General features: G+C 33.6%; 2 protein-coding genes across 2 annotated transcripts; one reads left to right on the forward strand and one right to left on the reverse strand.

The window, feature by feature from the left end:
• Nucleotides 1–773: 773 nt before the first annotated feature.
• On the reverse strand, nt 774–2,970 carry LOC149393945 (calcium-binding EF hand family protein). Its single transcript, XM_089616320.1, has 4 exons — nt 2,512–2,970; nt 2,099–2,293; nt 1,407–1,588; nt 774–1,305 (listed from the first exon to the last, which is right to left on the reverse strand). The coding sequence occupies exons 1-4, from the start codon at nt 2,798–2,800 to the stop codon at nt 985–987; spliced, it is 987 nt and encodes a 328-aa protein (XP_089472446.1). The 5' UTR covers nt 2,801–2,970; the 3' UTR covers nt 774–984.
• Nucleotides 2,971–16,365: 13,395 nt separating this feature from the next.
• LOC149393946 (uncharacterized) lies at nt 16,366–17,895 on the forward strand. The gene is made up of 4 exons (XM_089616703.1): nt 16,366–16,586; nt 16,729–16,886; nt 17,206–17,286; nt 17,531–17,895. Exons 1-4 carry the CDS (start codon nt 16,511–16,513, stop codon nt 17,663–17,665), a joined length of 450 nt encoding a protein of 149 aa, XP_089472829.1. The 5' UTR covers nt 16,366–16,510; the 3' UTR covers nt 17,666–17,895.
• The last annotated feature ends 8,771 nt before the right edge of the window (nt 17,896–26,666 follow it).

Consider the following 26,666-nt stretch of genomic DNA (forward strand, 5'->3'; position numbering starts at 1 on the left):
TCCATATTTAAGGTAGTAACTTGATTTTTCTACATCTATGGTATTAAAGATTTTTCATCAAACACAATGGATCTATTTTTGAAGATCTCGGCGTCACGAATCCGTAGGATTTGGAATCACTTAATTTCGAGTTCATATGAGATAGATATGATTTTTTGAAGTTTTTATGTAAAAAAAGTGTAGAAAAAAAATAGGAGAGAGAAAATGACGAATTTGTTAATAAATAATGGCAAATCAGACCTTAATTATTGCCACATAAACCTGATGGTTATTTCCTCAAAAGTTATGAAACATAGACTAAAAACAAATTTTATAGTTTCATTTTAGTTATTTTGCTACAGTGCCCATAAATGTAAGACTAATAATTTGCTTACTTAAACTATAATTATCTCATAAGACCCCAAAAATCGGAGCTAAATGTCTGGTGGTTTATATAATTTCTGCACTATTCGTTAAAAAAAAAAAAAAAAAAAAAAAAAAAAAAAAAAAAAAAAAAAACTGATATATATATAGAATAGAATTCTGTTTTGGCAGTGTTCACAAAATTAGAACAAACTATAAAAAGTTTGGAACATAAACATAATTAATCGAAAGGAAATCATAACATAATTTTAGTTCGACCACGTTTTGTTTATTGTTTTTTTTTCTTTTTTTTTTTAATCTTTTTTATCTTTATAGTAATCAATACAATAAGCTGAAAATAAAGATATATACCAATCAGAATAGATATTGATAGCTTTTCAATCAACTCGGACTGAATGCGAATGTGCAAATTTGGAACCATGAAGCCACTTAAACAATAGTGCCTTCTTCTTTCTCGTATCATATTTTGAGTATCTTTACAATGTTTACTTCTAGCTGCTGTTTTATATCAATTCCAGAAACATGTAAAAAAAAAAATCCCACATAGTTCTTTTATTTTATTTGAAACTACACATCAAAATCAGCCATCTCTCTCTCTCTCTCTCTCTCTCTCTCTCTCTCTCAGTTATCAAGATCATAATAAACAGGATTGACTTCTAGCTGCTCTGCGAACCTCTTTAGAATCACCCTCACAAGTTTGAAAATTTCGTCCTTATCGAGTCCCGACGGGAGGCCAAGGTTCTCCACATCAGCAAAAACCGAATCATACAGGAGAATCGCTGCCTCGTTGGTCTCAGATGGTTTCGGCAATCCAAACTCAGTACAGTGTTTCTCCAAAAAATTCCTAACGAACAGCGCTATAAACGGGCCGTCTTGTTCAGACTGCTCTTCAAGAAGAATTCTCGCTGCAACGTTGCCCAGTTGCTTCTCATCGCTCAAAAGCTGAAATCATATACAAGCAAGAAGTTTCCATGAAATCGATCACGCGAAGTGTTGGTAGAGATTTACGATTCTAATCCTCACACTGAAACAAAAAGACTTACCTTTTTTAACTTATAGCCATTCGCTATTTTGATATTCTGGGCGAGAACGACTTCCTTCGCGGACAAAGCATCTGCGAGATCTTGCAGAACACACTGAAGTAATGACGCGAACTGTGCTTGACCCAATTCTTCTTCGTCATCTGACTCGTATTTCTTCAAGATCGAGTTTAGAGGTGGAAACTCTGCTTAATAAAAAATTTCCATTACAATCAATATTATCAAATAAGACCATTCTTAAGTGCTGAAAAAACAAACAGGTAGGCGATATCAGGGTCGAGTACGAAGTTTACAGAGAGAGGCTCGGATCAATCATAGCTTTCCAAAACAATCAAAATCGTCGAGGAAGAAAATTCTCTTAAACGCCAAACAACAAAAGAACTCGGGTGTTTAGGTTGGCCAACGATTAAAGAACCCTAGACAATTATCGAGAAGGAAACTCGGATCAATCAGAATTTTCTAAAAACAATTAACATTATCAGACATGAGCAATTTTAAGCACATAACAGAACAATCCCGGCTTCTTCACTGGCTAACTCACAATTGATTATGAGCTAATTCACAAAATAGCATTGAACAATACTTCCTCTTCATTGTACTCTTAGATAAACACCTCCGAAATAAAAGTCATATCTCAGAATCCAGTGACCGAAGCAGATACAAAGAGTTCTAAGCAACTGAGGGAAAAAGCGAACCTGAAACCGAAGGAACACCCATCTCAACTCCCAGGTGACTAAGAGCATAGCGAATTTGGTCTTTTTTTATCTTTCCCTTATCCTCTGCGTCCAAATCAGTGAAGAGATTCTCCGCGATCATTGCGAAATCATCCTCGTCCTCCAATAGCATCCTGATTGTTCTTCCGTCCAACACGGCTACAACGATCGGATCATCTGCAAAATCAACCATACCTCTTAATTCATGTAACAACTTTATTAAGTCTTCTTAACTAAGCAAACGCACAAACGCTTTCGCTAGCTTCTTCGATCATTTCTCAGGTAAATCAAACAACCTTCAAATCAACTCCTACTTTTCAAACCTCATAATCAACACAACAGTATTCGTATTTAGGTCAAATTTTCTTACCAATCGTGTATCCAAAGGAATTTACCTTGCAATTCATCGGCGATCGCGGCGACGTAGAGCTCGATCGTCTTCGAGGCTTGCTCAGGAGCGAGCTCGGCGGACCGGAAAACCTCTTCGTCATCTCGGAGAACACCGATGCGTCGCAGAGCGCCGGACCTCAGAGACTGAGGCAGAGCGAGGCCGAAGAGAGTGGACGAGACGGCGGAGTTAGCGAGGCTGAGGAGCTGATCTCCGGTGAGTGCCACGTCGGACAGCGGCCGAGAGAGCGCGGCGAGGTACGACCCGTCAATGGCGGTCAAAGCTTCGTTGGACATTTGAGAAAAAGAAAAGAAAAAAAAGTTTGACTTGGAATTTGTTGTGTAGTTTCAGTTTCTTTATGTTTTTTTGGATTCCCGTGTGCTCTGATTCTGTGAAAGTCTTGATTGAAGTTTGAACGAGGGAAAATGGAATTTTTATTTTATTTTATTGTTATAAAGTCTTTTTATTATTATTATTATTATTATTATTATTATTATTATTATTATTATTATTATTATTATTATTATTATTATTATTATTATTATTATTATTTTCGTTTTGAAATTTCTGACAGTTTTATGATTCCAGGGAAAATGGAAATGGAAAAGTGAGAAATTTGAACACGATGCATTAAAATCATTAACGTCAAAATAAAGACGTTACAGTTGTTAATAATTTCCTTATTAATTAAGAATTATTTTCTGTTTAATTAGATTAAATTTATATATACGAAGGGGTCCGAGTGGAGACGTAGATAATCAAGGCTGGTTAGCCCAAGTCCAAGTCTTCAGTCTTCACAAGAAACGCGTTTTTGGTGCTCTCTCTTATTTTTATTTATATACTTTTTGGAGATAAGAAAGTGTAAGTTCAGATATTGACTTAATAATCATGCGACTAATTTATTCTGAATAAAATCAATTTTTATAATATTTTTCCTTAATAACTACAATTTATTTAGACTTTTTTTTTAGAATTTTAATTCACTTGTTATTAATTGTTTACAGTTTTATTAAAAATATCGACAAAATCATCGATTTTTTTTTTTTTTTTTTTTTATGAAATATGTTAAAATTCTAAGTATTTAAAAAAGAGAAATGGCCTTAGATAGTAGTCTTTTTGATACTTTTGACCAAAATGTTGTGGTCATTGTTTTTGGACAAAAATACTACCTAACCATATGAGAAAAGTCTTAAGTGCCCTTTGGTTTTTTATTTTGTTCATTTCCATCAAATTTGCTCTCAGTTCTCTCTCTCTCCTTGTTCATTGTTTCATAGCTCTCTCTTTCTCCTCTTTTTTCTTCTCTCGTTCATTTAAGGTAAAAAAAAACTTGTTTTTTTCTGTTTGTCGTCGCTAGTGGTTTGTCTGTCGTCGTCGTCGCCGAAGAGGTAAACTTTATCTCTTCATGTCGGCGAACGAAATCTGGGAATTTCTGGGTGGGTTTCGTTTGTATTTGTTTTTTGGTATGAGTTTCGTTGTTGACATACGGGTTTCGTGTTTCGTTCGTGTTTGTTTATGAGTTTCATGTTTATGGGTTTCATTCGTGTTTCTGGGTTTCATATCTATGGGTTCGTTCGTGTATTTGGGTTAAATTTTTTTATTTTTTATTTTATTTTATTGTCGGAGCTGACATACAAGTCTACAATTTCATTTATTGTAGACATACCAGTCTACAATTTCATTTATTGTAGACTTCTATGTCTACAATAAATGAAGTTGTAGACTTCATGTTGGCGATTGAAATCTGAGAATTTCTGGGTGGGTTTCGTTCTGTTTGTTTTTTGGTATAAGTTTCGTTGTTGACGTACGGGTTTCGTGTTTCGTTCGTGTTTATTTCTGGGTTTCATGTTTATGGGTTTCATTCGTGTTTCTGGGTTTCATGTTTATGGGTTCGTTCGTGTGTTTGGGTAAAAAATGGCTTTTTTTTTGTATTGTCGTAGCTGACATACAAGTTTACACGTCTGAAATTGTAGACATACAAGTCTACAACTTCATTTATTGTAGACATAGAAGTCTACAATAAATGAAATTGTAGACTTGTATGTCTACAATAAATGAAATTGTAGACTTGTATGTCTACAATAAATGAAATTGTAGACTTGTATGTCAGCTCCGACAATACCAAAAAAAACCATTTCAGATTTCCTCCAATCCTTTCTCGGTCGATCTCTCGGTTCGGCGGTCTCCTCTAACTCGGCGGATGTTCTCAGGCTCGTCGGAGCTTCGTCAAAAGCTTCTCTGATGGCTTTTCTTTGGTCTGGAGTCGGTGGAGCTCGCGTCTCCTTTGTCTCAGCCGAGTCACGCGGCCAAGAAAAGAGAGGCTCGGAGCTCGCGATTCTCCTCTTTCCGGTCGGAGTTCACGCGAAGATTGGCTCGGACTGGGCTGAGCTTGGAGTCGTGCGTCGGAGGCAGAGGACGGCTCGCGACGGAGCGGGTTTTGGCCGGACTTGCAGAAACTCGGGCGGTGGTTATAGCGTCGATTTCGCCAGAAAATTAGGAGAGAGAGAGAGAGAGAGCGGGAATGTAGAGAGAGATTGGGGAGAATTCGTTTTTTTTTTATTATTATTATTAATTTATTAGTTTTCACGTGTGTGTGGTGTGAGTATGTTTACAAAATGGCAAAATTGTACTTCCTCAGCTGACCAACTACTATTCTTGTCTAAAACATGGATTTCCATATTTTGGTCCAAATGATGAAAAGTGGTAGTACTTATGCCCATTTCCCCCTAAAAAATCACCATATTCAAATGAAGTGTTTGTGAAATTGCCCGACTAAAATACAGTGATTATGGACCGCTCGCGGCCAATGGATTAAAGTCCAACCCGCAGATACGTTCAATAGCACAGGTCTGAAAAAAATATAACATATGATTGTTACTTAAATACAGATAAATTTTATAGACATTTTATTACCATTTTTATTTGAATTATTGACTGGTCAATAGTTCTAATTAGTGTAATGATATTATGTTGGTATGTCCATGGACGCCATATGTCCTTAAAATTGATAAAATAATGTTTAAAATTAAAAGTGTTATAGCAAAATGTCTTTTTTGTTGTTGTTGTTGTTGTTGTTGTTGTTGTTGTTGTTGTTGTTGTTGTTGTTGTTGTTGTTGTTGTTGTTGTTGTTGTTGTTGTTGTTGTATTTTGGTGATATCTATATTTCAAAACCAGATCAAAGATAACTGATTCTTCTATTCAATTCATTATGGTTTGAATGCCACCATATATTTGGATCATTGAAGTTTGTTGTAGTTAAATCTGACTCTACACCTGAAATAATATGGAGCAACTTTTTTCCCTAACCGTTTATTTGTTGCTATTTGAATTTTTACTTGTAAATTATGGTCGTTAAATGTTCACTACAAGTACTTAGTTTATTTTAAGGAACTAGACCAGTGAATTATATGTTGGCTCAAAATCTTTGCGGAGTCATTATTTTGTTTTGGATTTGCATAGGACTAAGAATTTAAGATTTCCTGAAAAGAAAAAAAAAAACAAAGAATTTATGCATTTGATATTTTCGTTCAAAGTCTCTTCGCGCCGAAACATCTTTGTTCAATATAATTGATCTCACGCAAAGGTTTTGCATAAAAGGCACTAAAGTTTGTGTGATATATGTAAAATCCGATGGGCAAAACGCTTGGCACTAAAACACACGGAAAAACTCTTTATAAAAGTTTAGCTTGCTATATAGTACATTGATATTAATTAGACTTATAACATGAATGGCTGAATCTATTAGAAAATGTGATGTCTCAAACGCTTTTCTAACGAGAGAGAGAGAGAGAGAGAGAGAGAGAGAGAGAGAGAGAGAGAGAGAGAGAGAGAGAGAGAGAGAGAGAGCTCAACGAAGTACGTACTTAGTATATATAAATGATGAGTGAGATAGGACTTTATCATGCTCTCGACTTATAAAGATTAACCATACGACAAACTTATTGAACATGTACATAACGTTCTTTAAATTTGGACATTTGGTTTAGTATCTTTGATGATTTTTACCGGAAAAAAAAACTGTTTTGACACTTAAAAAAGTTGAGGTCATAAGAAAATACAATTATACGCCTTTCTTTTAACTTTCTTTTTTCTCTCTCTCTCTCTAGCTCCCAGAAGAATGTCTTTTTTATCGATCTTTTACCCCCCTCGATAAGAAGAAATTCTTCTGGGAATATTGAAGAAGAGAAAGAGTACATGTGGAGAAAGAGGTTAACTCGTTAAAGTTGTTGAAAACAATTTTTTATTTTTCTCTTATTTTTCATCTTTTCTCTTTTTCTCTCCGGTTTGATTTCCCCTGGACGCAATAATTAAGGCCACAACAATAGTAATCGTCTTCTAGTTGATGATGTCAAGCTCTCGTGAATTTTAGTAGGGCCTAGTCCAGACAATTATAAAAAATATACATACATAGATAGGTATATAAACAATAATTAAAAAAAAAAACGCATACATGTGCGAGCAGAGTTAGCTTAATTATCGTGATAATTCTCTAATTATTAGTACAATACATATGAACAAGCTGGGTTGTTTTTGACTTTTGATAAGTAAATAATCAGATCTAGCTATAAGCTAGGATGAGATATCCGTTCCTGAAGAAGTATTTGGTCAGCGGTCATACTTATTGTAAAAGAAAAATAGTTATAATTAATTAGTAGCTATATGATATACATAAAAGAAAATTGTAGTTATGCTAATCTATCCTATTCAGATACACCTCATACTATATGACTTTGTCGCCGTATCAGCTTGGATTTTTTTTGTTTTTGTTTTTTTTTTAGAAAAGTATAAACTCAGATTTTAAATGTCCATTATTCGACACGACACTCATTTTTTTTCTTCTAAATTTGGTACGAACCTCGAAGAACAGTGGATATAATAAAGCTTGGGTTTCTAACATGCACTCACTCTAGTTATATTATAATGGCGTAATTGTCAATTTCAAGTTTCAACTACATACATTTCTTAGTTTGATAAGGAAGTTACGAATTGGAAAATAACACATTTATCTCCTATGTTTTATTGAAGTGATGCCTTTATATTTTGTATTTCAAGTCTATCACATTTATTCCCCTAGTTTTCATTATATATATATATATATATATATATATATATATATATATATACCTTATATGTTATAAATTGTTACAATTTTATCCCCTTATTGATATTTTGATTGATTTTTTATATTAATTTCTAAAAAAAATGACAAAAATACATTTAAAAAATAAAAACTCTCTCTTCTTCGAAACCTTGTTATCACTGGAAGCAAAAAAACCTTGTTATTTTATTACTATATGAATATATATATATATATATATATATATATATATATATATATATATATATATTATAAACTCTTATTGATTAGTAGAATGCTTTTTTGGTTAGAGGAGAAGTGTATGTTTTCTAAGGGTCTTTTTTGTCATTTCTAATAAGTTAATATAAAAAAAATCAATCATAATATCAATCAGGGGATGCAATTTTAACAATAAAAAAAATATAAGATATATATTTACAATTAATGGAAAACTGAGGGGATAAATGTGATAGACTTAAAAACACAAAGTATAAATGTATCATTTCAATAATACAAAAGGGATAGATGTAATATCATCCCATAATTAATACACGCGCTAACTTTGATGTCTTTTTCATATTTAACTTAATTTTCTTGGGATTTTTTATAACTTAGAACTATTTTTGTCATACTTTCGATCGGATATTATGTGGGACGTGATCAAATAAAGTCGAGTTCTATTTTCATTTCTATAATAGAGAATGTGATATTTGGTTTTGAAACAATATAGAGGCTTTTCATTAGATAACGGGTAAAATACTCACAAATACAGATACTAAACAACAATTCACAAGGAAAAGTAAAATCTCAAATAGAAAGATTCAAAACTAAAATTGATTGATGGCACATCGTGTGTAAACAATCATAAACAATGTATGAATCCAAATACCTGAGAGCCACCTTGGTGGTTAAGCTATCTTATTAGTATCTGATAACAAACTTTTGCTCTGATACCAATTGTTGATTGTTGGTTTTATTTATTTAAAAAAAAACTTATTTTAATTTGAGTTCATGAAGCTCATTACGGAAAATATCATAAAAGGGTTTATGTGTTTAATGCAAAAAAATTTAAATTCAAACTATTTTAATTCAAATCGCGATTATTCATGCTTAGCTCTCGAGAAAATATAATTAATCTTCGATGATGTGCGACTAACAAAACAACCATAAAACATAATTGAATTACGAGATTAAAAAAATTACATAATATCCGCTATTTAAATTTTCTTCATGTTCTTCGCGTTACATGCTCTTTGAAATTAATACGAGAGAGTTTTTTTTAAAAAAATAATTACTCTATAAAAAAGTGGGAATTACTTTATTTTTATTTTTTTTAGTATCGATTGATTGTGTGTTTTTTTTTAATTTGTTTAGTTTTTTTATTCATTTATTTACGATATGTTGACTAATAACTAAAAGGGCGATGTTGTCTTTATTAACTTGTTTATTTTTGTTAATAACTAGATCGCAAAATTAACTAAACGTTGACTAATTTATAAAATCAATGTTTTCTAATAACCACTTTATTTTTAGAAATTGAGAAAATAAATAAGGCATTTAGATTAAATACATGAGATACTGTCGACATTTTAAAAATAATGATGGTATGTTTACAAAGTAAGTTTCTTATTAATATGTCTATTTTTTTTTACTGTCCCTCTTTCTCACACAACAAAATATTTATACATGATCTGTAATTTATAACATATTATTACAAGGAACTCTCACCATTTCAGCGTGATTTAACCTCTCATATTCGTTTAAAACAATTTTGCTTGCGTGAAGCTTCTGTAACATAATAACTAAGCAGAGTCAAATATTGTTACAAGATTTTTTCAGCTTAATTATATATAGCTTGATAGCGTATACATGTCATATACCAAAGGATGGATATAGCTGAAATTTGAAAATAATACGGAACATAAAAAGAGACCGCCAACTAGCTTCACCAAGCTTTAAGTCCACGTCATTAATTAGAAGTGTAAAAAATGGTGCAACTTAACACGCGTTTCAACATTGATAAGTCAAATTTAGCTGAGACATAGGAATAGTAGGTGTATATCGTTGAAGAACAAAAATAAGAAAGAAAAAAAAAACTGATGAAGCGCTATATATATATATATATATATATAGATGGATTATTTATTCATATATGGTTTTATTCAATTTATCAAAGAACATGACGGAAAGTCGAGGAAATATAATGTCGAGTTAAAAAAAAATACCAATAATTTGAACATAAAAAATTATATATACATGAATCAACATGACGAATCATCCGCAAAAGTTGGCAATAAAATGTTAACCAAAAGATAAATTGTAAATGTAACCAAGTGATCAAAGCAACCGTACGGTCAAGTAGAAACGGTCTAACACAACTAGCAAAAAATGTTAGTTAATACAGATAATGATGTCCTTCATTAATTATCTTGGCCTACGGTGTGTAGTACTTTCTAACTCTATTTCCTTCAATTAACAATTAGAAAAATTTATTGGCCCTTGATTTGAGATAGTGATATACTGTTATACAATACATAAATGTAGTTTTGTTTAGTGGTATATCCGCATAAATTATATTTAGCAAGTTATTGTTCTATTGATATTTAGATTTGTTGAGAAGTTAATGTCACATGGGCTTAGCTAGGGCGTTAATTTCTGCCAATAAATTTAGCGTTGAATTAGTTGTGCAAGTTATTTCTTTAATAAGTTAAAACGTTTTTTAGATGCTCTGATCAAGATACCTACTTTATCTATGAGCTGGTAAGTGAGAATTATTATCTTAATTTTAAAGGGAGTCTCCAATTGTACTATCTTAACTAGTTGGATCTTTGATTTTAGTTATTGCAAAGGATTTTTATCGTCAAGTATAAGTTATCAAATTTTACTTATTATATATGAATTTTGGATTTGTAGTTAATTTGGTCCCTAACCTTTCATGTTTGATACATTTTAGTCTCTAATCTTTTTTTTTATGAGCAAAGAAAGCACTGTCAAACTCTTTTCTTTTAGCACAACTCGTCCTTTACGTTAAATACTTGATGGAATTTTCATGTGACTTGCAATTGAGAGGATTAATTTGTTAAAAAATCAGTCCACAAATGGGTTTGGATTGTCAGTGAGAGAATGAGAGACATGTAGAGAGTTGTGATGGTAATTAAGGGAAAATAAATTTTGGATTTTTTCATTACTGCTGATTTTGTTGTTACGAATTGGGTTGTGTTAATTCTCAACCAAGGTTTTTGTGAGAGGGTTCGTTAGAAGCAAAAAAAAAAAAAGAAAAAAAAAGGATAGGTTCATAAGAAATTATTTTGGAAATTTTGGGATGGAGTATTAGTGTTAGAATCATGTTGCGGGTGCCAATTCGACGAAGGCTCGTGAGCAACTCCAATACTAAGTGGTGCTCACTCATGACACATTATAATAAATAATATATATTATTAATGAGCAATTTTTAAATAAAATACTCAAATGTGAGCATCTATACAAGTTGTCAACTATAATATTATTTTAATATTATTTATTTATTTATTTATTTTATATAAACTTTATATTATTTATGTATAAAAATAATAGTGAGCATTGGTGCGATATATGAGCACAATTGTCATAATGATTATGACATTTTAAGTTGTCCACAATTGTCATAACGATTATCAACGATATTTTCCTTCTTTTACCTAGATTTGACAGCTTGGATTTTGTGTTTCACCGTCGTGATTGTAATAAGGTTGCCCATGTTCTTGCTAGTTATGCTTTTAATTTTGACCCGGGTGTCCGGTGGTTGGGATTGACCCCTCCTAGTGTTGTTCAAGAGGCCGTGAACGACCTCCGTGGTATTAGTCATTGATGTAACCACGGTATTCCTTCGTCACTTAAGTGAGAGTTTTTAATGATATTTTCCCGTGGTGCCGTCCACGATTTTTCAAAAAAAAAAGTTGTCCACAATGCATGAGCAACTTAAGTTGCTTTCCACCTAAGCTCTACATAAACATGAGCAACTCCCATTGGAGTTGCTCTAACCATGAGTTTTTGTGGATTCGTCCATTTTTTTTCCGTGATGAGACTAACTAGTTAGTGCTGAAATTTTTCTAGGGCATGTATAATTCAACCCTTCAACAATTCGTGTTCACATAAAAATATATGGTTATCTACTTCCAAAAATATTATGATAAAAAAAAAAATTCCAAAAATATAATTCTATATTATTCTAGCGCCAACATTCATGTCATCTCCCACAATGCCATCTTGTTGAATTAAAGCAAAAAGGATGTTTGATACATTCAAAACTCATGTTCAGCTTTTTTTTTTTAATCAAAATTCAAGTACCTTCCTCTCACTCAAGCCTGTTTTACAACAGCTAGGCTTAATTTTTAGGCATCCTTGTCATGGCACTCACTCTCAACATACTATAGTTGAGAAAAACGTCATCATCTTCTAACTGAAATTTCTAGGCCACTAAGCATTCGGTGCTACGCTTTCTCAAAATCTTGCTTTCTGATCAATAAAGTACCATCTTGTTTACTGAGTTTTAAATCACCTTTTGAGTACGCGTTCAAGTGAAAATTCAATCCGCATGTGTTAAATGTCTTTTATTGTCAGTCACTAGGACAAATAGGACTTTAGTCGCATACAAAAGTCAAAAAGTCGTATCCAATAGTCAAAATGGATGCGAGAAAGTTGCATCCAATAGTCTACGTCTGTTGACATTGGATGATTTGTTGCATCCAATAGTCCGCATGATTTCTGCATCTTAGATCGTATAATATTCACAAGCTTGCTTACATATCATAAATGTGTGTTTTCAATGATTATAGTGATTCTCAAAATGCTTATCGATGTTTACATCACAATGGCATAATTTATATTGCTCGCAGTGAGGCGTTCAAGGAGGGTTTATTCTCCTTCGAGCATGTCATTGCATCATTAGCACCTCAGAGGTTCATGTCCTCTACTACTGCTCAATGGAACATTCCTATCCTACTCACTTCACCAAACAATGCATATTCATCGATTATATATCATATAAATCTCATGTACCGAACCTCAACTTGCACTTCCCCTAATCTATTCCCAAACAGCATCTATCATCCAAGCTTCCTCAAACATATACTCATCATTTGATCATTCGTGCATGTGATGCCATATTCAAGCCAAAAATCATCCTCGCCCGATTTGGTTTATTTCTCATGTCTGTTTTAATCAGCCTTATAGGGTGTATGATACTTTCACTAATCCCAGATGGAAAGAAGCAATGCTTGATGACCTTTAGGCGCTTGATCATAATTATACTTGGAATCTAGTCCTATTCATCACTTACATTCGATTAGCTGACAATCTTCGAGTGTACAAATTCAAGTACAAATCTGATGAGTCCAGAAATTGTTCCAAGTTCGCCTGGTCGCTAAAGAATTTTTTAATTCCCCGTTCTGGACAACTTTGAAAATTTTAGTCTTGTCCATATCACGGGGTTGGAATATACATCAAATAAACATCAATCACGCTTTTTTTAACAGATAATCCGCAAGAGATTGTATACATGAAGCAGCTAGATGGCTTCATTAATGCTCTTCTACATGACAATGTTTGCAAGCTCTCTACGGGACTGACATTATATGAGAAGCTACACAATTATCTTATCTCCATAGACTTAATAATGGAAAACTAATACACGTAGGTTCCGAATGAAACCCATCGGAAGATCTGCAAATATGTCCTTCTAAGCTTAACTTCTTGTTGCTATTGACTCGCCCACTTTAGTTTTTTGGTGTGTCAATCAAGGTACAACGGTCACTTGAAATGGATATGTTCACTACATCGGAGATCTTTTTACAAGAAAATTTGTTGAAGTGTGCTACAGCTCACTAAGGAACAACTTGCGGATTTTCTCACCAAACCATTTCCAGAGACTCACTTTCGCCTACTCTAAAATAGGCTTCATCTACGAGACCCATGGCTCGTTCAAAAGAGCATATTGAGAGATTCATGTGGCAATGTCCTTTATGTAATTTAATGTTAAACACTTAACTGATTAGGAAAGTTTGTTATCCTTTCGTACACCTTTTTTCACCCAAAACTTCAATAGTTGAAGACTCGACCACTATGGCCGCATATGCCTATCAATTACATAGACATTTATTTAGTTAATTTTATTTATTTATTTGAAATAGCTGAATTTAAACACCATATATATATATATATATATATATATATAAATCGGTACAGAGCGTTATAGTTGGCCGAGGGGGCTTAAGATCCCCCTCAATTTTATTCTATTATACACTTTCGACCTATTTTTAAATTTACAAATTATTTCTCCCTTTTACAATTTTTTTTTTCAAATTAGCCTTTTTTGGTGAGTTTCTCTAGCTCCGTCCATATATATATTAAAGGAGGGCCGTCCATTATTACACTCAAACACACCAATTGTTGAGCCTAAAAAGTTTTTGTGTTCAAATTTTTTCAAATAAGAAAATTCTTGTGTTCATTTTTTTTCAAATAAGAAAGTTCTTGTGTTCGTTTGCTTTCTGCATTTGTATTCTTTTTCTTATAATTTGACCAGTCGAGTATTCATGTAGAAAATTTGCATCCCCTACGTATACTATATTAAAAACAATATTTCGGTTTTGTTTTGTTTATTGAAAAGACAATTCTTTTCAGAGAAGGAAAAGATTTTCCGTTGTAGCAGTGATTGCAAGCAAATGGTTAAATATATCACAATGAATAATATAACTTGAAATAGTGTTTTCTTTAGAATAAATATTATGATATTCTTTCAAATAACGTTCTTATATTCTTATTATGTTATACTTCTCGTAATTAAATAAAAGAATTTGTTGGAACTAGTCAATCTCTTAGCTTTTTTAAGATATTTACCAAAATTTTATTTTATTAAGAAAATAGTATAATCAAAGTAAATTAAATTAATTGATTTAGTTAATTTAATTTACTTCGGTTTGGTGAACTATTTTTCAAATGGAGAATAAGTTATTGAGTTACAGTACTAATCGTATATTGTTATTTTTAAGAAGATCGAAGTTATTTAGGAAAGATTAGCTTTCAATTTCAATAGGTTATGCTAGATGTAATTTAATATGCGTGATGGGACTAAATCAAACATATACATGACTTCAAAATTAAACTATTTTCCCCTTGATTTTTGGCACAGGTCGTTTGGTTTGGTCAATGAAAACATAAATAAAAAGAGAATATATATTAAAATGAATTAATTTAATATAGGGTTCGAGAGGCTGGATTCAACGAAAATATGTAATCACTCGATCGTTGATTTATAAAGTCAACTCTCGGCTAAAGAAAAATATTGACATCAAGAAAATAAAATAAGTCGATTCACAAAAATCTTTGAAAAGCAGGCAAGCGTACGCAGAGGGGCTATTTGGTTGTTCTTTTCATAAAGAATAGACAACACACTTGCCTATTTATTTTCCACGGAAAATTAATGCACATCATATAAATTAACATTTAATGAATATATACTTAAGGATGAGCTAAAAAAAGGTCGTGGATCGGAAATACTGGACCAAAATGTGCCACTTTCCATATTTTCGTCATAATTACCAGGACCAAAATGTGCCACTTTCATATTTACGTAGTGCTTAGAAAACTGTAAAACACTAATAAATATATTTAAATTTAGGGCCTTTTAGTTAAATATTAGGTTTGATATAAAATGAGTGATATAGCTAAAATTTTCAAAATGTACGGTGTTGTAATAATTTTTTTTACTTTAATAATAAGTTTTTTTAAGAGTGATAAATTGCTCGTATAGAAGAGGTTTTTTTACAAAAAAAAAAAAAAAACAAAAATCAAAATGACAACATAAATTTGACTATTTAATTCAAGACTTTGGTTGCTTCTAAAAAAAAAATGGTTATTTTATTAATCAATAAGTTTTCGTTTTATTTATTTATTTTAGATTTACAATCATAATACGCAGGGACTAATTATGGCTTAATTAGTTAAAATATAGTAAAGATAATAAATTTGTATTCAATCGTATATTTTGTACAAAGAAAATTATAGAAACTCATTAATAAACGAGTAATATTCACGGATATCTTGAGTGTATATTTCATAGCCTTTCTTTTGTAAAAAATTATATAAGATAGCAATTATAAACTAATTGGCTAATAAAATAATTATACTTTTTCGGTTTTGAGCAAAATAACTAAAGTTACGTACGTTGGCAACTATTTTTGACACGGTGATTAACAAATTTAACGATGTATATAAATAATTTATCACATGGTCATGTTTTGTATTGAAATATGATATTTACACATTTTGTCAATTTCTTTAATTTTAGACAAACCTACAAATTCATTAATTTTAATTGACTATTTAGTTATAAGATCCTTTTTTTATTTTATTTTATTGATTTTCAGTCGTACCCAAGAAATAATTATGTGAAATATCTTTTGCTTAACATAAAAAGAAAATACCAACTGAGTCATATATTCCTAAGTTAACAATGCTGAAGAAACTTCCCACACATACATAAACAAACAAATAAATAAATAAAATCCCTAACACTTAAACTCATTTTCCGCTATGATGGACTTCAACGATAGATACACATGAGATTTTTTTTTTTTTTTTTTTGTGGTTCAAAAATTTTCAGGAAGCACGAATACATGTTTGACTAAAGGAAAATATAGAATTAGAAATCAAACGTGGCGTCACTTACTATTTTTATTCCAAACGAGAAATTGACTAGAGCAACATTATGTATTTGTCTATATAAGTCGCTTCAGAGAACAACTTGGTAGTATCACAGTACGTCAAAGCAAAGTACAACCCAAAACTCTCTCTCTCTCTCTCGTGAGCTTCTGTATATAAATCGATAAAAAAAAGCTATTCTGGGAATAATTAACCACAGAATATATTTCGGTATAAGACTTGAATATCATTCACCATGGGAGACGTGTTAGCAGAAGATCAGATTATGGAGTTTCGGGAAGCTTTTTGCCTTCTTGACAAAGATGGCGATGGTAATAATTCCAACATTTTTTTTTCTCAATATTTTATTTCTTACTAAACCATTTTTTCCCTTGATCCTGATCTTCATATAGTTCGTTTGATCTTTAATTTTTTTTATTTAATTAACAAATTTTGTAATGTAAATATGTATAGGATGTATCACAATCAATGAACTAGCCGTAGCCATAAAATCATTGGACCAAAACCCTACGGAAGAAGAACTGCAAAACATGATCAATGAGGTAGACATGGATGGGAATGGAACCATTGAGCTCGGCGAGTTCTTGACTCTCATGGCAGCAAAAATGAAGGTGATTTTTCTTTTGTTACAATATATATGTATATGAATAAAAGTAATACGATTTGATCGGACTAATTATAGTGTGTCTTATCCAAGGAATATTAAAATAACACCGAAATGGCCCCGAAATCTCATTTTTTCGAAAAGTCCTGACCGAGGACTTTTTTTTTCGTCGTCGTTTTTTCGCACAATGTCACGATAAAATGCAATTTTAATCGACATCTCATTATTAATAATCAAATCCAAAAATGTGTTGCCATCGACGCATGATTAGAGTTTCTATGAAAAAAAAAATAGAAGCTAATAAGATTAAAATTCGGTTACTACAGGAAAGTGAGGCTGATGAAGAATTTAGAGAAGCATTCAAAGTGTTTGACAAAGATCAAGATGGCTATATTTCACCAACTGAGGTACGTGCATCAACAATCAATACACTTCAATTCTTTTTGGTTATCAATATAATTCATAGCCACCTATTTATGAATATTATTCACACTTATTATAATTGCAAACGTCAAAGTAGTATTCTCATATTTGATCCTGTTAACCAAATTATTAAGTCAAGTCTCTGACCATATTTACATTACGCGTATTATTGTTAACACGTAGTACCATGATATAACGTACTTTGTAAATCTTGATATCTATTTGCAGTTGAAGCATGTGATGCTAAATCTTGGGGAGAGACTGAAAGATGAAGAATTAGAGCAAATGATGAGAGAAGCTGATTTGGACGGTGATGGTCTCGTCAATTACGACGAATTTGTGAGGATGATGTTGGCTGCTTAAAAATACTACAAACGTTTTTTAATTAATTTTTTTTATTTTACTATTAGTATTCCTTCGGAGTTTTATTTCGCTAAGTAGATCTCTACAAAAAAAAAAAAAAATCCGTGAGTGTTGACTGTTGACCCTTTTCTGTGGTGTAAAGGCTTAAATAAATAATAATGAGATCGATCGTGGTGAATTATCTTACCAGTTCAAGTTGTGCGGTTCTTGTTAACTCTTATTAAAACGAAAGATCTGAATTTCTTCTATATTAATTGACTAATATTCATGCAGTTATCATAACTAGGCTTTAATTGATTTTGAACGTACGACATGAATGTTTGCTTGGATTTTAAGTTATTTAGATTAAATGGTCGTTGAGACGTCATAATCTCTTATTTTTGCTGACGCGTCAAATACAAAATTACAATTAAGTGACGGAATTCGGGACATTTTAAATTATATGATGGGGGATGAAGCAAAATATTTATCAGAGAAATGTAAAATATTTCAACAACATTTTAATGCTACATATTTGCCTCATTTTTTTAAGGGAGCTAAATATTTGACTACAGTGATTTCAGTGTTTTTTTTAATAAGTTTATTTATTGTTTAAATTATTATGTATGTGTTATATTGATACATTTAATATAGCAAACCTGTTTTCATGGACCATGTGGACTGGGTTAAGAAATTCATTAAAAAAATTGTGAATGTTAAAATGTCAAAGGTAGCCGGAAATTATGATAACCAGCTTATATAAGAGGGAAAAGAGACATAAATATTTTGAAGATCGTAGTGCCATAAATACCGACTAATAAAAAATACATGTTTTACTCATATTTTAAACTATTGTGTCTCTTATATTTAATAAAAAACAAATACAAGAGAGAAAGTGGAAGCACATGGTATTCTTGAAATAAAATTGATTAGTGCAGTACTCTAACCGGTAATTGAGTTAATTTATTCTAAAGAATGCATATTAATACTTTACATAATGTGATTTTTAAGAAGTTAAATGGTAGCCAAAAACTTTAAAGCAAAACAAATTATGATAACTAGCATCAGTTATAGGGTAAGAAGACCAAAATACTAGTTTTGAAAATCGTAATTTCAAATATACTTTTTAATTTTTTAAATTTGTAAAATAACGGTCTTATTCACACTTTATACAATCAGTCTTAAATAATATTTGAAAAAAAAAATATAAATATTAGAGAGAAAGATGGATAAACAGGTACACTTGAAACTAAATCAGTGAAGAAGGTGTGCTTGAAATTATGGTTAAAAATGATACTAAGTTAATTTATTCCAAATAATACATATATTAATACATTATATATGTAACTATCTTTGTCCATTTTAGCATGATAAGCCTAATTTGTAGGATCTAGCTAGTTATGTTGGTTATCGGTTTTGCAGTCAAGACCAAAATATTTGACTAGAATACTTACATGTTGGTGTAGAAAGTTGACTTGAAGTTTTTCTATTTCTTTGAGAATACAACTGGTCTATTATTGACTTTGATAACAAAATCAGTGAGATTATTATATTTGCCTAAAAAATATTATCACCAACTTAACAGATGGACATTGGAAAACAAAAAACCTTATATTATATGGCTGCTAATCGTGTTCTATGTAAGGACAAACTTAACTGAATCTCAGTCTTTTATATTGTTCTGATAAGTGACAACTATTCTTGTATAACTTTTGAATTTAGGCTTATGGTACGGAACGGACATGTTCGTCCATTCCAAGAGCCCAAGTTCCAAGCGGAAAAATCAAATCAAAACGGTTTATGGTAAGACATATGCACTCCGTAATTTATTTGCAAGATATACGCACTTTGTAATTTATTTGCATATAACTAATGATCTTCCACTAGTTTAGATTAAACCTGGCCTAGCGGTATTAACCGCTAGTCCCGTCCCGCTAAAACCCGACTCCCGTTAATTGACCAAACGGGAGTCTCATCCCGTTAAGTAACGGGACGGTAGCGGGATTTGTCTAACGGGAATTCGAACCCCGTTAAGCATAAAAAAAAAAGAAAAAAGAAATTAAAAAAAATTATTTAAATGAATTTTAATAATTATATATAAGGACTTAATTGAAAAGATTTTGAAGTAAATGGGTAGAAAAAAATAATAAAGAAGAATGTGAATATCTTTAGTGATTTAAATGATTTTAAATAATTAAATAGAAGGATGTAATTGAAAGGATTTTAAACTAAGTAGGGTATGAAAAAATAATAAAAAAGAATGTGAAATTAAAAATGGGCCTCCTAAAAAACTTCACTGACCCCTAAAAAGGTGCGACGGCGAGGAAAAAGAGCACCCATTTCCTCGTTAATTATTTGAAATCTTTTCCCGGACAAGGGCCGGGATATCCCTTAGTTATACAAGGTAGTCTAACCATTGATGTTTACATTTGCGAAATCAACTTCAAAATCGTCAAGAATATCGAAGCACATGAATGTTTCTTGTGCTCGATTTCTATGTTGAATCCAATCCTTACCACACGTCAATGCTTCGACCATCTCCAGTTTCAAGCTACATCTTCTATCGTCGATGATGCGGCCCGCGCTACTAAAAGCCGTCTCAGATGACACGGTTGAAATAGAGATGGTGAGGATGTCTTGTGCCATAGATGACAAGACCGGGAACCTCATCGCATTCTGTCTCCACCAAACCAAGAGGTCGATGGCTTCGTCATCCGACCTAACCCAATCGTTCCGATCGTACTCTTGGATCTCCGGATGGGACCGTGCGTCGGTTGCACTCGACCTCGTCTGACTTGTCCCAGTTTCTTGTTGTTGAGGCGATGGGCTGTAAGCGGGCGCGTTGACGAAGACATTCGTGTATTGGTGTCTTCTCGGATACTGCGTCTGTGATTGAGATGGTTGTGCTCGATATTGCGGTAGGAGTTTCGCTTCGTATACCTTGAAAAGATAAAAAAAAAGCTTGCACGATCCTCGCGAGATCAAGTGCAACGTAATCTTGGTCCACGAAATGGTTTCTAATGTACTTCAGAAATTTTTTTAAACCACCAATTTTACATCGGACGTCTAGAATGGCTCCAAAACCGTATAATAATGGAACCTTTCCAGCCCCCCAATATTTTTGAAACTTGGCTGTCATTGCTTGAATAGAATCTTGAAAAATTGTTTCGTTTTTATAGTTATCAAGATGCACAGCAATTGCGGTCATAGTATGAAGACCGAGAAAAGAAGTGGGAGTGTAAACAGCAGAGAGATAACAAGTTTCTTTGTAAAAAAATGTCGAGAAAAGAAACAAATGATTCAGCCATCCTAATATCATATTCGGATATAGCGTTTTCGCCATGTTCGCTGTTAATGTAAGAAACAATAACATTGACGTAATGCTCGGATAAGAAGTTGGTCAACATGAGAAAGGTAGAATTCCACCCAATTTTGTTATCTAGGTGAAATGTGCGTTCTTGGAGACCGTTTAGTCTAAGGCGTCTCTTAAGCTCATCTACTCTAGAGGTTGAACTATTTATCCAACTAATGTAATTCCTAATCTTGTTGATCGAATGGTCATAACTAGCGGCTCCGGCTTGAACTATGAGGTTTATGATATGGGTAGCACAACGTTGATGCAAAAGGGTATCGCCAACGTTAAGTTTCTCCTTTAACTCCCTAATCATGGCGTTGTTGCTTGTGGCATCATCTAAGGTTACAGATATAATCCTATTGGTCAAACCCCACTCACCTATAACACTAACTATGATGTCTAAGATGTTTTCACAAGTGTGAGAACCTTCTATCATCCTAAAGGCTATGATACATTTGTTCATGTTCCAATCGTCGTCTATATTGTGCACTACAACGCTCATGAAATCCATCTTAGATTGACCAGTCCAGATATCCGAGGTTAAGGCTACGCTATACCTACCAGATGATATTGTGTCTTTCATTTGTTCATTTTCTCCTAAAAACCATTTTAGGATATCGGATCTCAAAGCTTTCCTAGACATTATTTGAACGTTTGGAATTATAGAACTAATGAATCTAACGAAGCCTTGAGATTCGATATGACTAAAAGATTGATCGGTGGAAACAAAATATTCTACTAACTCACGTCTAAAGCTTACAGGATCGATGTGACTTACCTGGCTAGACGAGGCTCCAGATTGAGTCCCCTGGCAATGCCTGTGATGACTCCACAATAGCGACGTCCCGACTCTTGTGTTGTGAGCGCTGAAGATTTTGCCACAACTGTGACATTTTCTGGCTTTTTCGCCGTTCGCAATCACCTCTTCAAAGAAGGTCCACACAACGGACCTAGCACGACGTCGTGGTGGCTGTTGTTGTTGAGGTGGTTGTTGTTGTTGTTGAGCACCTTCACGTTGTTGTTGTTGTTGTTGTTCTTGTCGTGCTCGTCGTTGTCGTCGTTGTTGGGTCTCCTCTTGTTGTTCACGTTGTCGAGGTCGTGGAACTTGACTTCGAGGTTGAGGTGGTGGTGGTGGTGGTGGTGGTAGGTCTTCTTCTTCTTCCTCCTCATCATCATCCTCTTCTTCATTTGGATTGTGGGTTGCATTGTCATCTTCTTCTTCATTTGGATTTTGGGATTCACGATAATGTTGCTCGAATACTTGAAATTCTTGAAAAGCCACTTCGGATAGCGGAATTTGAGCTTGATAAGCTTGCTCGGGATCCATTTGAGGGTAATATAGCATTTGGGTGTTTGGAATTTTGGTGAATTCCGAATGGTTGAAAGTATGAGCAACATAATTTGGATCAAAAGAGTATTGGGTGTTTGGGTCGGGGGCGTTTTAAGACAAGTGCAACCAATTTTCTTCAAAACGGTGCATTTGTTGACCTCGGAAAGCTCTTCCCCTTCGACCTCCTCGGTTGTGGGATGAGGATGCCATGAAAAATTGAAAGCGTTTGAGAGAATTTCATATTAAAATCGAGAGACATTGAGAGAATTTGAGATTGAAATTGAGAGAATTTGAGAGAGTTTGAGAGAGTTTGAAGGAAATGTGTGAAGAAAATGAAGAAAAGGGGGGGGGGGGGGTATTTATACATTTTAGAAATAAGTGGGAAAAAAAAATTAAAAAACTCGGTCGAAATGGGTGTAACGGCCATATTCAAACGGCTATAAAACAAACGGCTCTTTTTTTGGGCCGTTGGATCTTTGATCCAACGGCCGAGATTTAAAAAAAAACCGGGACTAACGGGATCACCGGATCTCGTTAGCCCACTTAACGGGACTCCCGTCCCGTCCGTCAGCAGTAACGGGAGTCCCGCTCCCGTTACTGTGCCTAACGGTAGCGGGGATTCCGTCCCGTCCCGCTACCGTTAGGCCAGGTTTAGTTTAGATGTGGTTTGAGGGTGATATCTTTACCTCTCATTTATAGTAAAAATATGTTTAGAGTCAAACATGAATAAGAAAATGTCAACTTCATAATTAGTCTCCATCGGTATGTATAATTGTAGAAGATATGTCAACAATTATAGACATGTAAGTCTACAAACACCAATAATTGTAGACTTATAAGTCTACTGGTATTTGTAGACTTACATGTTTACAATTAATGGTATTTGTATACATGTAAGTCAACAGTTATTGATATTTGTATACTTACATGTCTACAACTATTGATTTTTTTGGACATGCAAACTAACAATTATTGGATTTTAGAAAAGTAATATTTTAACTTTTAATCTAAAAAATGGATTGTTGGGAATTCTAACAGCCCGAACACTCCATTTACAATGCTCTTCAGGACAAACTACATGGAGGAATTCAGGAGATGAATTTCAAAACGTACAATGTTTGTTTATGGCGTACAACCTCAATTGTTTATGCAACACCTTTTTGCTAGCAGACGAGTGGACTTGCTAGCAGATGAGGGGAATCGATATCCAACACTTGTTCATCCCTTCTCATGGATGAACTTGGTGGAGGAAGAAGACGAGTGCTAGGTAGAAGATGAGGGAGTTGTCTAGGTGGAGGAGGATGGGAGTTTCTAGGCGGAGAGCATCGTCGTCCCTATGTTGGCTCATATCAGATATATATGTTTCCGACATCACTGCATAGAAAAAAGCGTATCATATTGTTATAATCATGTATGAAAATAATTATATGTCAACAATGACAGCTATTTGTAGACATGTATGTCTACAGTTACAATGCGTGTATACATACATGTCTACAAATATTATAATTGTAGACCGTGAGAAATAGTGTTTTAGAGTAATTTTCTGATGATTTTCTTATTCACAAATAATCAGTTATATATACACTGCTGACAGAATAAACAAGAAAAAAAATAATCTGATTTAACTACCAGAATAAAACACCTAACCTAGTAGCTAACTACAACAGCTTATCAAGAAGCAAAATAACTTATAATCATAAAAATATCAATCAGAATTTCAACATAACTCCTTATTGATTTTTTTTTTTTTTTTTACTTTCTAAGCATTTATTATGATATCTTACACTCTCCCTCAAGTTGGATCATATATGTTAATCATGTCCAACTTGCTAAGTAAGGACTCAAAGTTGTCGTTGAATAACCCTTTCGTGAGAACATCTGCATCCTGGTGATTCGTAGGAATATAGACTGTGCACACTTGCCCGGATTCCACTTCTTCTTTGACGAAGCGACGATCTCCACATGCTTTATTCTATCATGATGAACAAGATTGTGAGCAATGCTTATTACAGCCTTATTGTCGCTGTAGAGTTTCATAGGCAGATTCATCGGCACCTTTAGCTATTCTAACAACCGTTGTATCCACACAAGCTCACATATCCCTAGAGCTAATGCTCTAAACTCAGCTTCTGCTAAATTTCGAGAAACCACATTGTTCTTGCTCTTCCATCTAACAAGATTCCCAAATACAAACGTTGAATACCCGGTTGTTGATCGCCGGTCATTCTGGAAACCTGCCCAATCAGCATCGGTGTAGATCTTGACATCTCGATTTTATCCTTTCTTGAAGAATAATCCACGACCTGGAGTACGCTTTAGATACCTCAATATTCGCGAAACAACTTGAGAGTGTTGGCTTCGAGATGCATGTATTGGCTAGCGACACTCACCACGAAGGCAATGTCAGGTCACGTGATAGTTAAGTAAATCAGCCTACCAACAAGTCACTGATAACTCCCTTTGTACACTAGTTCACCTTCATGCGCGTTGAGCTTGACATTTTGATCTAGAGGAGTAGAGCCTGGTTTACACCCTGACATACTAGCCTCGATGAGGAGATCCAATATATACTTTGTCTGTGTGATTGAGATACCATGCTTGCATCGAGCTACTTCCATTCCGAGGAAGTATTTGAGCGATCCAAGATCCTTTGTCTCGAATTATTGTAACAATGTCTTCTTTAGCCTCTCAATTTCATGAGTATCACCACCGGTGATAATCATATCATCAACATAGACAATGAAGATTGTGATCTCCCCCGAAGCTGAATGTTTGAAGAATAAGGTATGATTAGACTGCCCTTGACAGTAGTTGAGTTACTTCATAGTCTTTTCAAAAGTCTCAAACCAAGCTCTTGGAGATTGTTTAAGCCCATTGAGAGCCTTTTTGAGACTTGGACACCTTTCCATATATTTCTTCACTTTGGAACCCCGGTGGAATGTCCATATAGACTTCCTCTTCAAGGCTGCCATTCACGAATGGGTTTTTAACGTCAAGTTAGTGTAGCAGCCAATTCCAATTTGCAGTCAATGATAGAAGCACTCGGACAGTATTCATCTTCGCAACTGGTGCAAACATTTCAGCGTAGTCCACTTTTTATGTTTAAGTGAACTCACGAGCTACAAGCCTTGCTTTGTATCTATCGATGCTTCCATCCGCCTTAAACTTGATAGTGAATAATCACCTACACCCGACGGTCTTCTCGACTTTGGTAATAAAACCAATGACGTCCAAATATTGTTTCCTTTTAAAGCTTCAATCTCATCGAGCACTGCTTTCCTCCACTCCCGTATCTTGAGAGCTTCTTGAATCTCTCTTGGTATAGTATGGTTGCTGCTTGAAGTTTGGAACGATTATGATTTTGAACATGAAAATATGCAACACATTCAAAAACACGCAGTGAAGGGTATTTGTGAAGAGATGATTTGTGGGGTATGATTTCAATAACGCCATTAGAGAAGTTTGGAAGTTGAGAATTTTTATGGCATTCTATTTAGGAGATAGGTTGTTGTGGGAATGGATTCCTCTCAATAATACTTGGGCACATTTGTGGTAAACATAAGACTTCTAGCAACCTTTAAGATATGCCTATTTTTACTTTCTGTTATCCCAATTTGTTGAGGTATATCGGGACACGAGCTTTGACGTATGATATCGTGTTGAGCAAGATATGATCCTAAGTTGTCATTAAAATACTTCGTGACATTATCAGTGCGGAGTATTTTAATCTTTAGCTTAAAATTGAGTGTCAACGATTTGGTGAACGAAAATTTTAATCCTAAGTGTCACTAAAATACTTCGTGACATTATCAGTGCGGAGTATTTTAATCCTAAGTGTCAACGAAAATTTTTAGAGCGTACGTTTAAGGCGCACGCCTAAAAACCAAAAGGCGCAAGTTGACTTTTTTTTTCCCAAGCTTAAGCCTTGAGGCTTTTTCCGACCGCCTCGCAGGTGCGCCTTGAAAACGCCTTTTGAAAGGGTGGTCAATAGTTTTTTTATGAAAGTTTTAGGGCTTACGAGGAAAATTGCTCATTTGTTCCCACGGGGCCTAACCTTCCCGTTGCCCTCGATCATTAACCATGGGGATGCAATTCGATATACTTTGACAATAGATTCGTCTAGGAAGTGCATCAACTTTGAAAAAGTCAAGAATTGTCTCATGCTGAGATCAAATTTTTTTACAACTCAATGCAATGGACAACAATGGACGACTATGACATTGACGTTTTGGCGTGACAGAAGAAGCATGAAGAGACTTTTTCCATTTTATCTCGGGTGGTACATAAAATTCTTACCATACATGTCTCGACTATTTTTCTAAAAGCCACATTAA

This window comes from Urtica dioica, chromosome 6 (assembly GCF_054948205.1).
Source record: "Urtica dioica subsp. dioica isolate 48M chromosome 6, U.dioica_male_clone48M_v1_H2, whole genome shotgun sequence".
Lineage (NCBI taxonomy): Eukaryota > Viridiplantae > Streptophyta > Magnoliopsida > Rosales > Urticaceae > Urtica > Urtica dioica.

Coding starts and splice junctions, on each gene's coding strand:
- LOC149393945 (XM_089616320.1), bottom strand. CDS start 2,800: ATGTCCAACGAAGCTTTGACCGCCATTGACGGGTCGTACCTCGCCGCG. Junction 1,589..2,098: donor GGGTGTTCCTTCGGTTTCAG/GTTCGCTTTTTC, acceptor TTTATTAAGCAG/AGTTTCCACCTCTAAACTCG. Junction 1,306..1,406: donor ATGGCTATAAGTTAAAAAAG/GTAAGTCTTTTT, acceptor ATATGATTTCAG/CTTTTGAGCGATGAGAAGCA.
- LOC149393946 (XM_089616703.1), top strand. CDS start 16,511: ATGGGAGACGTGTTAGCAGAAGATCAGATTATGGAGTTTCGGGAAGCT. Junction 16,887..17,205: donor TCATGGCAGCAAAAATGAAG/GTGATTTTTCTT, acceptor CGGTTACTACAG/GAAAGTGAGGCTGATGAAGA. Junction 17,287..17,530: donor GCTATATTTCACCAACTGAG/GTACGTGCATCA, acceptor ATCTATTTGCAG/TTGAAGCATGTGATGCTAAA.